We start from the raw sequence: 14433 nt of genomic DNA, 5'->3' as shown, positions 1-14433 counted from the left end.
TTCCTGGCCTCCTGTCACAGAGGCCTCTGGGGCGTCTCCACAGAACCTTGATGCTCTGCGAAGCAACTCTAACCTCAGGATATCTGAACTAAAGAACGCCAAAGGTCCCAGACAGGTTAGATATATTTCCCAGGGCTATGCCATCAGCTGAGGCCAGTGGGCCTTTCTTTCCATTTCCTCCTTGTTTCAGTGATGTAAGACCAGAACATGATGCTGGTTCCCTGATTTGGGGGGCATCTTTGCATGGGACAAGGTGGTCTGCCGAACAGTTCAAATCATTTATTGTCAAACCAAACGGACCACCCTCAGGCCTTTAGGACTGCTGGGGTCCTGGGAACCTCAGAGTGCACTGTGCTTGATCCGGACCTTCTTTGGTTTGATGTTCATGTGTTTCCACACTTCAGCCGTTGTGCGGTCTGCTTTGGTGACCCCACTGAAGTCGAATGTGGTGATGTGGGGCAGGGTGCACAGCACATATTGCCTGTGGGGAAGACTCAGGCTGGGGGCCAGCCCCCCTTGGAGGACCCCTTTCCCCCTCCACCAGTCACTCCTGTCTCCCCTGACTGCAAGGAATGGAGGGACTTGAGTTTGGAGGAGACTGGATTTATCCTGACTGGCAAGCAAGAAATGCCTAAAGCCTTCTCCTCCCTTCCCCGGTCCAAGCAGAGCAGAAGGATGGTGTTGGGTTTGTAACCCCCGCTCTCCTTTCCCTCGTGGGGGCCCAGCCGGAGCCCATATCCAGGGCGGGGGACTCACCTATACCCCTTCTCCTCTTCAATGGGGTTCCCGTGCAGGGTCAGGCTCCGGAGCCGAGGGAGGGCAGCCAGCTTGTTCACTTCTCCAAGGCGCTGGATGCTGTTGCCATGGAGATAGAGGACACTCAGGTTGAAGAAAGTTGTCAGGACCTGTTGGGAAAGGAGACTGGAAGCTAGACTGGACAAAGCCATGTATCTGCTCAAGACTGACTGGTGGCCAAAAAGGAAGTTTGGGGAACAACCTGTCACCTTCACAGCCATGCTGGATTGAGATTGAGTTTAGCATTTCATTACCTTTGAAGGGTAACCACACTGACAGCACTGTGATCGAGGGCAGGAAGTACGGACCTGGGTCCTACCACTGCCACAGGCTTGGCAGGCGCCTGTGTGCTCTCCCGGAGCCTCAGCTGTCCCTTCACTGAAGACCATTCCAGCTTTAGTGTTCTAAGATTGTCACAACAGGGGACAGCACCTTGGTAGGTACATCAGAGCTTTTAAAAGAACAGTTAAATTGAGATCCCTGCACCCGGGGAATAGTTTCCAAGTCATACGATAGCTCCTGCCTTTCCTAACATAGAACTTGGATGAAAAGAGGCCAGTCTTGTTTGTTCCTTCGCATTTAGCCTGAGTTCATGGAAAGTAACTGCTGTTCTTTTAGTTACTACCTCTATTGAAGAACTTGGCACAAAGCACAGTGGGTGCCCAGTAAGCTACAATATTACTTTAGCCTCCTACGCGAGGGCTTGCTGTGTGCTGGTTGCTTTTCATACGTTTTCGTTTAATCCTCACAAAATGTTTATAACGCTGGCCTATTTATCCCCATTTTTCAGACAGGGAGGTTGAGGTTTTCAAAGGTTAGGAGCTTACCCAAGGTCACAAAGTCAGTAAGAGGCACATCTAAGATTTGAACCTATAACTGTGTGAGCCCACAGCCGTGTGCTTTGCACAGCACCATGCTGCATCACTACTTCCTTGACAGCGTGGGAGGTGGGGAGACTGGAGGCTGGACAAGGTGGCTTTGGGCCCGCCCTGACTGGACTCACAGGATCAATGGAAGTCAGGTCATTGAAGGACAGGTCGATCCAGGCCAGGTTCTCTGGATGCTCCAGGAGCTGTGAAACCGCATGGTTGAAGTCTCTCAAGTCAGTGAGGACATTGTTGTTTAACCACAGGGACTGGGTCATTGACTTCCCCGACTTCGCATGCCTTACTGGTCGTAGCCCTGTCCGGGGCTCCTCGCTTAACAGATCTGTGGGCACAGAGTGAGCTTTGGGTATGTTATCTTTGCTTTTCTGGCTCTGGGGGGTGGGAAGGGACAGAGCTGGGAGGATTTGGCAGGGCCGTAACCCTATGCTTGTGTCTTGTGCAACTGCATGCACTGTCCCACAGGCCCCAGCAGTTGGAGCTTAGATTAAGGGCCAAAGACTTCCCATCCCAGGCTCTTGGTTTGGATCACATGCTCATGTCGACTGTCATTAGGTTCTCTGTATACCACCCCTTGGAGAAGGAAATGGCAACCCACTCCGGTGTTCTTGCCTGGAGAGTCCCAGGGATGGGGGAGCCTGGTGGGCTGCCGTCTATGGGGTCGCACAGAGTTGGACACGACTAAAGTGACTTAGCATTAGCATACCACCCCCGTGTGGGAATTGGAGGGAGGCACATTTTACAGATGAGGAAACCAAGAACAAGAGATGTTGCACCTGAGCCAAGATGCTAAAGCACAAAATCCAGAATTAGCCACCAGCAGACCCTATAGAATTTCACTTCAGTGTTAACACACTCTGGATGTCCTTCCCCTTCTTCCGTTAATAGTAACTATGTGCATCATACTGGACATACAGTGGTGAACAAAATGAGCGAGAGGCTCTGTATGGTAATAGAGCAGGGGTAAAGCAGATGTTTGTCTTGGAGGCGGTCACGTGGGCAGAATGAAAGCAAAACAGTCAATATAATATGATAAATGCTCTTTAAATTGTGGAAGCACAGGCGAGGGCCTCCTAACCCAGTCTGAGACCTCAGGCAAGTTTCCCAGGGAAGGCTGAGCCTGAGCTGGATATCTCAGTGGGTTAGGAGACATTAATCAGGCAAAGGAGTGGAAAAGGTGAGAAGAGCACTAGCAAAGGCACAGAGGTATGGGATAGCATGGGCACACACGTATGTGCTGTGCAAGGGGGCAAGGAGGGGAGAGGAGGCAAGGAGCCTTGAAGACCAGGTTGAGTGTCTTAGACTTTATCCTGTAGGAGGTGGGAAGCCATTGGTGGGTTGAAAGCAAAGGAGATGATTCACATCTTTCAGAAATGAAAGATCGCTCTGAAGCCTCAAGGGGACATAGCATGACTTGACGGTTGACCACATGTAAGGGTAGAATAATATTCAAGGGTGTTGCTCAGTTTCTTGGTATTTGGGGAAATGTCAGTCCTATGGGGTGATGTGGGATGAAAAGGAGAAGCACGGTTGGGAAAGTGGGAGTTCAGGCTTGGCCGTGGCATGTCTGAGGTTCCTCTAGTACAGGAAAGAGGAGCAGCCAAGTAAGCAGTTGGATACGAAAGTCAAGCCCAGGAGAGACAGACTTGAGAATCATTAGCATAGGCTGTATACAAGTTAGTAAAATAGATGAGATTGTTCAAGCAGAGTGAGGGGAGAGGGGGAAGGAGAGAGGAAGAGGGGGTTCCATTTAAAGAAGTCAGTGAGTCACCAGGGAGGGCAGGGAGAACCAGGACGGGATAGTTTTAAAGATGCTCAGGGAATCCATAGTCTGTAGGAGTTTTAGGGAAATAAACTGAAAAGTAATTTTGGCAACTCAGAAGTCTTTGGTGACTGTTGAGGGTTGTTTCAATGAAATGACAAGGGCCTGGGGGCAAGCTAGATTGGAGTGAGTTCAGGAGCAAATGAAAGGTAAGGAAATATAAACAGGTGGTATAAACATCACTCTCAGAAAGTTTGGCTGAGGAGTAGAGTTGGAAATAGAGAAATTTTTTTTTTTTAAGAGCGATCTTAGAACCCATCTGTATGGACCCCTTCCCTTCTTTTTTTTTTTTTTTTGTTCCAACAAATAAGGTCCAGGGAGAGAATGGGCTCTGCCTAAGCTCACAGACTTGTCAGTGGCAGAGCCAGAACCACTCATCAGCTCAGCTGAGGTGATTAGATGTTTCCTGTTGTTCCTATTATGCCTTTAGTTACTTGTCTAAAGCTGCCTCCAAGAAAGGAAATTATGTAGTATTTTCTGAACTGGTCAGCTTGTCTTAAACCTCCTCTTAGCTCTGACTGGACACACTTCTCTTCCACCCCTACCCAACTTGAACTCAGCTGCAGGTCAGGCAGCATCCACCAGATGGCTCTCTGTCTTAGTCCTGGAGTGAGCACAACCCACAGGTGGGGCCTGAGGGTGGGGGGAGGTGGCAGGAGGGTCCTGTTCTGGAGGAGAGTACCCTAGCTCATGAATAAACTAATCCTGACCTGTGTAGCCTCACATCTCCTGACTTCGAACCCTGAGATGAAAGAGGAGTAAAAGTTAAGATCAAAATAAACCTGCATATGGACTAGTCTCCAGTTTGATGAGACAGTGGCTTGGGAATACCAAGCATGGGGCTGATCCCTAGCTCAGGGGAAGCCCCTGGGGATGGCATTGCTTAAAACTTGAGGCTGCCTGGGGTTGCTGTTATCACAGGTGGAGGAGGGAGTCCAGGTTGCTATGGTTACTGAGAATCAGACTCCATCACAGCACTGCATTGCCCGAGGATCAGTCAAAGCTGCCCTGTTCAGAGTAGGCCAAGACAGGGCTGGAAACTGGACCAAAATGCCAACATTCAAAGAACTGGGAATTGTCTAGCTCCAGGATGATCTGAGGAAAACATAATCTGTCTTCATATCTCCTGAAGGGTTGCCGTGCAACTTTCCCCGTGTCCCCAGAGGGCAGGAGTTAGTCTGATGTGAAGAACTTCTGTATGTCATTGCTCACCCTGGAATGGAAGGGTTGGGAGGTGTGTGGCAGACTCCCTAAACTGTGGGAGTAGTTAGAGGACTGTGCATTGGAGGTGGTAGGCTGTTTGCCTTCTAAAGTCACTGTCATTTCAGATTCTGTGCTTCATATATTAATTCAGGAAATTGTGTACCAAGTTCCCCCAAACCACCCTGTCCTCTAACCCCAATTCTAAGTAAATATACCAAGTGCTGTGGAGAACCTGAGGCGACTGGCCTTTTGGGGCTTAGATGTACCTCTCTGCTTGTCCCTTCCTCGCTTAGCAAGAAGCACCATGCCTGGCATATGTGTACAGACTGACACACATATTTAGAAGTGCTTAATCATAGTTCGGTGCTCAGTATTTAAGTACTGAATGAAAGACAGGGCATCTGTACAGATTATGTTTGGTGCTGTGCAGTTATCCTTGGTCATAGTAACTTCTCTCTCTCCTCATTCTGAGGACACCATGGAGGGCAGAACTACGTCTCCCCACTCAGAGCTAGGAATTCCCAGGGTGGGTGGGAGTCATACTTCCTTCTTCCTCTGTCACCTCAGCTATCTTGTACATAGCCATTATTTCAGCTAAAACCCTGTGGAACATGGACTCCCATCAGTCAGAAGTGATGGTGTGCATAAGAAAGGAAGATCACAGCCAGTGGGTGTGAGAGAACAAGCAGGAGTTACTGTTGTGACTGATGTCAACCCAAGCTGTAAGTATCCTAAACCCAAACCCAAGTAGTATCCAGTATCCTTGATAACTATTCATCTGCTTCTTGAACTTAAAGGTGGCCGCTGATTACCTAAGAGAGACAACCAAAGCCAGGTAATGCGTCCAGGATAGGCCAGCCTGTGTTCTGTGAGGGCAGATGTACTGATGTGTTTATGAGAGCAGATAACAAAGACAGAAGAACTTGCCTGGGAAGAAGCATATTACCTTGAGAATATGATCTTGCTGAAGCCTCCCTCTGTCCCCTCCTGAGAGGTACTAACTGCCCCCTTACAAACACACTGAAAGATAAGATGAGCGTGGGCAGTGCTGGAACATGCAATAAGTGTGGGTGATAATGGAATAAACTTGGATATGACGGGAATGAATATAAAATTTGTCAATAACTATTTCAACTGGAAACATTCCAGTTTGTTAGTAACAAGACCGTGCATGTTTCTACTGGTGATCAGGACAGGCTTGTGTCCTGAGACAGGAGAGAAGGTTCTGCCTGTTGACTGGGATGCTGAAGCAGCCTGTATTTTTCTTTCATTAGTCTCTTCTCTCCAAGTAAGAAATGGAGAATAAAACTATCAGCTGATAGACTAGCTCCCCAGTTTTCTTCCACCTGACTTTCCTGCTGTAGCCTGGATTCTTTTGAAGAGCATCAGTTACCCTAAAAGCCCCCTGGGTTCCTTTCAGATGTGCTGATTTTTTAAAAGGTCAGATTCTTCCACTCCCACCTCCCTACCCACTACTTCTCCCCAAAATGATGACAAAAATCCCATAGGCTTATGGGAAGAATCTCTTTAGGCTTTTAAATAAAGGGCTGGTTTCTCCCTAGGGACCACACCCAGCCTGCTGCCATGGTGAGTGGAGTGCTGTGCTCTGGGGGCTGACCTTGGGTCACGTGGATGCTTCGGAAGGAGTAGTCAAGAGGGGGCTCTTGCACCGAAGTGTTCATATAGTTCCGTTTGTTCATAGCTCAGGCCATCATTTGTCAGGTGTAAGCATGGGCCCTGGGAATCCGGGTTCAGCCTGGGAGGACAGAGAAGGACTGGTGTTCGGCCCTTGGGTTTTCCCAAGAGCCCTCCACCCCAGCTTTGTGTGGCTGCATTTCTACTTGAAGATCCCAATCATGATTCCTTGCGTTTGTAGGGCACTTCCTACTTCTCCGAGCACCTTCACATCCCTGAGAGTTCACTGACAGTTAAAACACCTTCTACTTTCCAGATGAAGAGACTGAGACCCCAGGGTGAAAGCACTTGCCCAAAGTTAAGCCAGTGAGTCAGCTGAGGACTGCCATCATCGTCTCCTGAATCCTACTCGGAGACCCTTCCTGCTACTCCACAGTAGTTACCACAGAGGCTGTCTTGATACCTATCCTCTGGTGACATCAGCTGGGCTATTCTGTTGCTTAATAAACCCTTGAGGGCCTGTAGTGGATTTGGTGTCTGCCAGCCCTTTGCAGCCTGACACAGATGGGGATTTGCTACCTTCTCTGCTTGTCTGTCAGCCCCCCATCATCTTTCCATCCAAAGACCTTACTTTCAGCTACATCCTGAATGTAGTTGTACATACATAAACACACGTACACACAAAACCAGAGTCTGCCTCACTCTCACTCACCTGTCACTGATGCCTGAAACTCCACCATTAGGGATTCACTCCTTTGGGTTCAGGGATTGTTCCCTGTTAAAATGGAAATACCCCCGGGAGGGGTGAACAGTGTTACCGTCATTTACAATGTGGTGTGAATTGTCTTATCAGATCCTTTCCAATTTGTTGGCTCAAATAAAGCTGAGAATTTTCCCAGACTGGGCAGAGCCATGAGACCACCACTCACCTGGGGAGGGGAGAGCTGGCACACTTTGCTAGAGGGGGTTTGTATGTGGCACAAACAGAAGGTAAATAGACTGACAAGCATGTGTCCCAATCAACCTCCCCTTCTCACGCCATCCACCGCTGTCACCTTTGCATTTACTACTTCACTTGTTTTCCCAAAGGACTTGAGGTATTTTATGGTAATAACACGCTCATGGAAAAGGATGATCTGTAGAAAAGAGCTGTCCTGACAGAAATATAATGAACGTCACAAATGCTGGCCATGTGTGTAGTTTTTTTCCCCACATACATAATTTGAATTTTCCTAGTAGCTGTATAAAGAAAAGTCAAAAGAAACAGGTGAAATTAGGTTTAGTAATATATTTTATTTAACCCACTATGTCCAAAATGTCATTCAACATATAATCAATATTAAAAATTGAGATACTTGACACTTACAGCACATCCCAGCTGGAACAAGCTACCTGTCAAGTGCTCAGTAGCTGCATGTGAATACAGGCTACCATACTGGACAGTATGGATGCAGAAAATGAAAACATGGAAGAGAAAGATTAGAAGCCAGAATAAAGGAAGTGAGAGAGAAGTACCAGGGAATTAGGAAACACTGCTCATCCCCAAAATTCCTGGAAGCTGAAGCAAAAGGGGGAAATTTAGCATATGTGGTTCTCATCATTTTATTCAAAGAAACAAATCATTTGTATGCAGAGACAATGAAATTCATAAATGTTATTAAAATGGAATTTCTCTTAAAAACCACAGACCTGGTAGCTTGTAATTCCGCTTAAGCTTAATACAGTCCAGGTAAATTCGTTTTTTGGTGACTTAACATATGCAAGGATAGAGTTGAACAGGTTTAGAGGAATGGAAAGTGAATTTCTTCCTCTCAAAAAGCAGCAGCCTCAGGAATTCCCTGGTGGTCCAGTGGTTTCACTGCTGAAGGTGCAGGTTTGATCTCTGGTTGGGGAACTAAGATCCCACAAGCCGTGCAGTGCAGTCAAAAAGTAAAATATATATAAAAAAGTGAGATCTGTCAGCGCACTTACAGGTTAGGAAAAAAAGCATTCTCAACTGAGTTTTGGGAAAATGCTGGCTTGAGTCACTTGACAGCTGAATTGTCAAGTGTGGGACAGACCTGGTGGGCATGGGTTGTCGGGAGTTCTCAATCTTTGGATATCAAATCTACAGACATGACAAAAAACACTTTATTCTTTTGTAGAAATAGAGGAAGGTGGCTTGTCTCACCTAGACTTGAGGACCCACAATGAGTTTGATGCCTCTGAGTAAAACTGGATATTTTCTCAAAGTGAGTCCTGTGTTGGGACCTCAGAGTTCAGCCCTACAGGACATGGATTTTAGTTTACAGTATTTAAGGGCAGATTTTTATCATTAGTCTCCTTGACCATCAGAGAACCTCAGTGGCGTTCCAAAGGGCTTCTGAATTTGTGTAGCACCAGCTCCTGGTGCATTTTTCTAGAAGAGTTAGTATTAAAAAATGGAGCCCCAATAGTTGGATAAATCAGCCTATTGGAAAGGGTTATTAGTTTTCTCCATTTAAACAACAGCTCAGGCTGTGAACTAGTATTGTGTCTTATTCATCATCTAATACAGGACCTGGCTTACAGATACTCGGGAAATGTTTGTGGGAGGAATGAATTGAGACACTGCCAAATACAAGGATTTCTGTTTTGGGAGTGTTGATGCTAAACTGCTCTTTCTAACAATTGGCTTCAAGATTCAGCTGTTTGAGTCCACACCTCATTCACAGTAAGATATTTAATTCAATTCTTCGAACATTTGTTGAGTGCCTGCTGTTCTATGCCTGACCAGAAGGAATGAAGCCAAGATACAAATAATAGAACCCTGTCTGTCATGAGTACAGGAAGGCCTGCTGGGTTGCTATTGGTTGTAGAAAACCAGCCTGCATCCAGTTCTAAGAAACAGCTGCATACTTAGTGAATACTCTTGTATTTCAATGCTCAGCTCTAGTGTACCCTCTTCAAAGACTTTCTTTCCAAATAAAATTGATCATTGTGTCCTGTATTAATTCTCTGGATGAACCTTATCATGGTCTCCCCTGTATCCATCTCTTTTGCCCTCTGACTTTTAATAGTTCCATCCACTCTGATGCTTGGTTCAGCCATGTGACTTGCTTTGGCCCAAAGGATGCTGGTAAACATGAAGCAAACAGAAGCTTAAAGAGAGGACCTGCCCTCGTGCTCTTTGTCAGTGCCAAGAGAACACTGCTAGCCTGCTGGAGGGATATGAGAAACACGTGTAGGTGAGATACATGATAAAAAGAGCCAGTGATCCCAGGTGAGGCCATCCTAGACGAGCCTATAGTCAGCCCACCCCAAGTCAAGATCAGGAGAGTCACCCAACCCACATGTGACTGCAAACACATGAATGAGTCCAGCCAAGACCAGATGAAACACATGGCTGACTCAGAGACCTACGAGCAATAATACATGTTTATTGTTTTGAGCCACCATGTTTTTGGATGGTTTGTTATGGAGCAGTAGCTAACAGATACATGCCCCCACTGTACTTGGAAAAAAATTTCATCACAGCCTGTTTCCTCATTTGTAAAATGGAGACAAACGCTGTCTTGAAAGCTATTGTATGTCCTGTAACAGATGTTCAATAAATAAAACCGGTTGTTCTCTCTGTACTCATAGGCTTGAGGACAGGGACAGAAAGCAGACTTCTTTCTCTCTTCCCACCTTCCCACCTACCCTGCAACTGAGCCTAAAGTGAAGTGAAGTCGCTCAGTCGTGTGCGACTCTTTGTGACCCTGTGGACTGTAGCCCACCAGGCTCCTCCGTCCATGGGATTCTCCAGGCAAGAATACTGGAGTGGGTTGCCATTTCCTTCTCCAGGGGATCTTCCCGATGCAGGGATCAAACCCAGGTTTCCTGCATTGCAGGCAAACGCTTTAACCTCTGAGCCACCAGGGAAGCACTGAGCCTGAGTATTCACTGAAGACTTGATGGACAAATGGATAAATAGAAAAATGAATGAATGAATGAATGATATCTTCAAGGTGTCACATAGTGAGCCTTGAAGTGACATATGTGAGGAGAAGTGTCAAGCTCTAAGGTTGCCTTATTCACTCCAGTGGCTGTTTTTGGAGTCGTTCTCCAAAGCTGCGATTCAGCCTCATGACCAAGAGCTAGTCAGACCCTAGTGCCTTCCTCATTTGCCTACATTGATTGACTTGATGAATGACAGGGTTAGGGGCATACCTACTCGATTTCAAAGTCTTTCTTGCAACTGGAAATAATATTTACTGTTTTTCTTTTTCAATTTTGAAAGTTAACACGATAGCTGAACGAAGTCAAACAGCATAGAGAGGTACATAGAGTAGCAACTAAAAGTGTGACTCCCCATCTCACTCTCCAAGAACGCTCATGATTTACAGTTTGGGAATACAACCTCCTATAAGACATACATAACAAAAATATATTTTAAAATGAACACATTCTGTATTCCTTTGTAAACCTATTTTTTTTCCTTTTCAAATTATTGTAGATTATTTTACCCTTTTTAATAGCTGCAGTTTTCCACAGAATTTGTGTGTAACTTGCTTTACTTAATTTAACTTCATTTAATCAATCCCAAGTTGGTGATGGAAATTTGTTTTCAGTTTGGGGAAACTGCTAACAATTGCAATCCCTTCCCTCTCAGGTAAGTAGCAACATGATGGCCCAGGAAGCTTTAAGAAATATTCAGATGAAGAGATCTGATAGGAGATTCAACAGCCTGGCCCCAGTAAGAGCTATTTATGGGCTACAGGTGGAAGGAAAAATCGAAGAATGTCATGAAAAGTTTGCCACATAATCTAATGTATTCTGGGAAGATACATCTCCAGGTACCAAAGGGAGGCCCCAAATTCAACCTGGTTCTTGCCCCTCCTCCCCCAACACACTTCCATTTCTTAGCCTCGCCTCCAATTTCGCAGTCCAGCCAAATTCAACTACTCAGAGTAAGTTTCCTGTGCCTGCCTCTGGGCTTCTGCACATCCAGCTTTCTCTGCTTGGTGTACAGTTTCTTCTTTCTGCTGTGCTAACTTTTAATGACTCAGCTCCGGTTTCCCTTTTTTCCCCCCTGAGAAGCCCACCCTCATATCCAAGTCTGGGTGTGCAACTTTTCTTCTGGCCTCCCAATGCACCCTTTATTTACCCTGGTAGCACTCATAACATTATCTCCTAACTACCTGTGTTTACATAAATTCCACTGGGGCAGAAGCCATGTTTTTCTCGTGGCTGTATCCCTACAGTGGTGGCAAGAGTTATTTAGTTGCTTAATCATGTCTGACCCTTTGTGATTCTATGGACTGTAGCCCACCAGGCACTTCTGTCCATGGGATTTCCCAGGGAAGAATACTGGAGTGGGTTGCCATTTCCTTTTCCAGGGGATCTTCCTGACCCAAGGATCAAACCTGCATCTCCTGCATTGCAGGCAGATTCTTTGACTATTGAGCCACCCAGGAAGCCAGAGGTGGTAAGTAGTAAGTACTTAACAATATGTTAAATACTGTATCAGTGAACAATACTATAAAGGAGAGGGACACAAAGTTGCTATTAATTGAGGGCTCTGAGCTGGTCTGGGCTCAGTCAGGGGAGTTATTCCTGAAGAAGTGAATGCAAGAAATCTGAAAGATAAATGCAAATAACTATAGCATAGGAAAAGATGAACATTTCAGGAAGAGATAACAGCATGTGCAAAGGCTCTGTGGTGAGTGGTTTCTTGGAAATTTTGAAGACCTTAAAGAAGGCCATATAACTGGAGGGAGAATGGGAAGGAAATGTATGGTTAGACTGGAGGTTGGAGAGGTGGGCAGGAGCCAAGTTGCTGCTGCTGCTGCTAAGTCGCTTCAGTCGTGTCCGACTGTGCGACCCCATGGACAGCAGCCCACCAGGCTCCTTTGTCCATGGAATTCTCTAGGCAAGAGTAATGGAGTGGGTTGCCATTTCCTTCTCTGGGAGCCAAGTTGAGATGTTGCCTAATGCTAAGAGCAGTAGGAAGCCCAAGGTATATTTTTAATTGGGAATGTTGTGGGGGAAGTGAACAATATCAGATTTGCATTTTGAAGGATTAGTCTTGTTGCAGTATGCAAAATGGCTGGGAGGGAAGGCAGGAAGGATGTGATGGGAGCTTGGACTAGAAAAAAAGATATTTAGAAGTTGACAAGATTTTATAATGGATGGGAATGGAAGAGGTATTAAAGATAACTCATTTTTTTGACTTCTGTAATGGTGGATACAGTGAGACATTGGAAGAGATCCTGGCTTGGAGTACATAGAGATTATGAGTTCAGCTGAAGACATGCTAAAGCTGAAACTCCAGTACTTTGGCCACGTCATGCGAAGAGTTGACTCATTGGAAAAGACTCTGATGCTGGGAGGGATTGGGGGCAGGAGGAGAAGGGGACGACAGAGGATGAGATGGCTGGATGGCATCACTGACTCAATGGACGTGAGTCTGGGTGAACTTCGGGAGTTGGTGATGGACAGGGAGGCCTGGCGTGTTGTGATTCATGGGGCTGCAAAGAGTCGGACACGACTGAGCAACTGAACTGAACTGAAGACATGTTTGTATGTCTTTGAGATATATGAAGGAGCTATTAAAGATGCAATTGGTTCTATAGATCTGAAGCTTGGGGAGGAGGTTGGGCAGGGTTGGAGATACATACTTGTGTATTGATGCATATAGGCGGTAAACAAAGATGTGGATAAGACAATTCAAGAGGAGAGTGAGGTGGGAAGTTAGCCTAGGACAAAGCATGAGGGAGCTTTAAGATAGTAAGTGACTCAATTAGGGTCAGTTAGGAGTCAACCAGAAGCTAGCTAATCATGGCAGGACCAGACACAGGTGCTGTGTTAGATTGTTTACTTCTTGTTTAGTTAAATCTGTTTGATTTCCATTGCCTTCAGTCTCTCTAGTTCCCTTTCCCCATTTAAACTTTCAAGGAAGGATTTGAAACTCATTCAGGGTGAAATGTCAATAACCCAATGTAGGCTATAGAAGGGTCTTTTGCCCCAGGGCAGTTAAACTACTTTGAATAAGTCCTTAAGCTTATTGAGAGGCTGTAGGCTCAAGGTAGAGACTTGGCTGGAAGATGGCAAACCGGGGTCTAGTCCTAGTTGTCACTGACTTGGTGTATGGCCTCTGGCAAGTCACTGCTCCTCTATAGGTTTCAGTTTTCCAATCTGTGATATGGGAATAAATATCCTTGGATTCACTAAGTTCAAAAGAAGACTGGATGTGAAAACACTAGTTAAGTCGCTAAATATAACAAACCTGTCATGAATACTGTTAAAAGGAATGAAGCTTTAACTGCAGAACTTGGAGAACCAGACCACAGAGTAGTGTAGGGAGAAAATATAATTTAAGGACAGAACCCCTAATAAATATGTGAGGGAAGATCCTGCTGACTCTCTGAAAAGGAGGCTCTACCCTGGGGTCTTCCTGCTTGGAAGGAAAGGGACAGTTCAAGCCCCAGAAAGTTTCCTACATCTCCAGAATTACGGACTGTGATTTACTCTAATCCTACTCCCAGATTTTGAAGACTTAGTCGACCAGAGGAAAACCAACCCCACGTTTGACGGCGTTTCAGATCTCCCAGGATATGTCACGGATTTGAGACAGTAGTACTGCGGGGAGGGATCTGTATGGGTGTGTTTCTCAAAATTCCCTTCACTCCCCTCGCCCATTTATCCCACAAGGGTTTGTGTCTTGTTCACTGTGAAAAGGAGTTAGAGGCAAGGGGTCGGGGGCTAGGTCTCAGGTTCCCAAGAAAGCAAACTCTTAAGTCTTTCAGTGTGCCCCTCCCCTCTCCACAGAGTTCTTGTACCCTGGAGCAGGCTTCCTGTTTTCCCGCCCAACTCACCCGCAGTTGCTTCCACTCCAGCCTCGGAGTCCACTAGCTCACGGTTACTCAGCGCAACTCCATGGTAACTACTTACGTCACCACGTCCCCTCTAAGAGCCGTAGGCGCTGCCGCGATGCCTACCGGGAACTGTAGTTCCTCAAGGGAAGGGCGCCAAAGCCGCGGGCGGTGCTGGGATTTGTAGTCGTCTTTGCACTCAAGCCGCGGGCCGGGGTCCGGAAGTTGTGGCACCCTTTTCCCCTTTCCAGTGGCCCTCACACTTCCTTTCCCCCGGTCC

General features: G+C 46.3%; 1 protein-coding gene across 4 annotated transcripts; it reads right to left on the bottom strand.

The window, feature by feature from the left end:
- Window positions 1-264: 264 nt before the first annotated feature.
- On the bottom strand, window positions 265-14420 carry LRRC51 (leucine rich repeat containing 51). 4 transcript variants are annotated; one of them, XM_055548977.1, is made up of 6 exons: window positions 14280-14351; window positions 7052-7114; window positions 6323-6460; window positions 1799-2004; window positions 757-905; window positions 265-481 (listed from the first exon to the last, which is right to left on the bottom strand). In XM_055548977.1, exons 3-6 carry the CDS (start codon window positions 6402-6404, stop codon window positions 340-342), a joined length of 579 nt encoding a protein of 192 aa, XP_055404952.1. In that variant the 5' UTR covers window positions 6405-6460; window positions 7052-7114; window positions 14280-14351; the 3' UTR covers window positions 265-339. The 4 variants fall into 4 exon arrangements, with proteins under 4 accessions (XP_055404952.1, XP_055404951.1, XP_055404954.1 ...); XM_055548976.1 differs by lacking the exon at window positions 14280-14351 and adding an exon at window positions 14157-14233; XM_055548979.1 differs by lacking the exon at window positions 6323-6460 and having other exon boundaries at window positions 14280-14420.
- Window positions 14421-14433: the final 13 nt, after the last annotated feature.

This window comes from Bubalus kerabau, chromosome 15, assembly GCF_029407905.1.
Source record: "Bubalus kerabau isolate K-KA32 ecotype Philippines breed swamp buffalo chromosome 15, PCC_UOA_SB_1v2, whole genome shotgun sequence".
Taxonomy (NCBI): Eukaryota; Metazoa; Chordata; class Mammalia; order Artiodactyla; family Bovidae; genus Bubalus; species Bubalus kerabau.
This window is presented reverse-complemented; position numbering and strand designations above follow the sequence as displayed.

Bases quoted from the DNA above. Each gene is read 5' to 3' on its own strand.
- LRRC51 (XM_055548977.1), bottom strand. From the start codon at position 6,404: ATGAACAAACGGAACTATATGAACACTTCGGTGCAAGAGCCCCCTCTT. The intron at 2,005-6,322 runs GTCAGCCCCCAG...CTGTGCCCACAG, and splicing joins AAGCATCCACGTGACCCAAG to ATCTGTTAAGCGAGGAGCCC. The intron at 482-756 runs GTGAGTCCCCCG...TCTTCCCCACAG, and splicing joins GAAGAGGAGAAGGGGTATAG to GCAATATGTGCTGTGCACCC.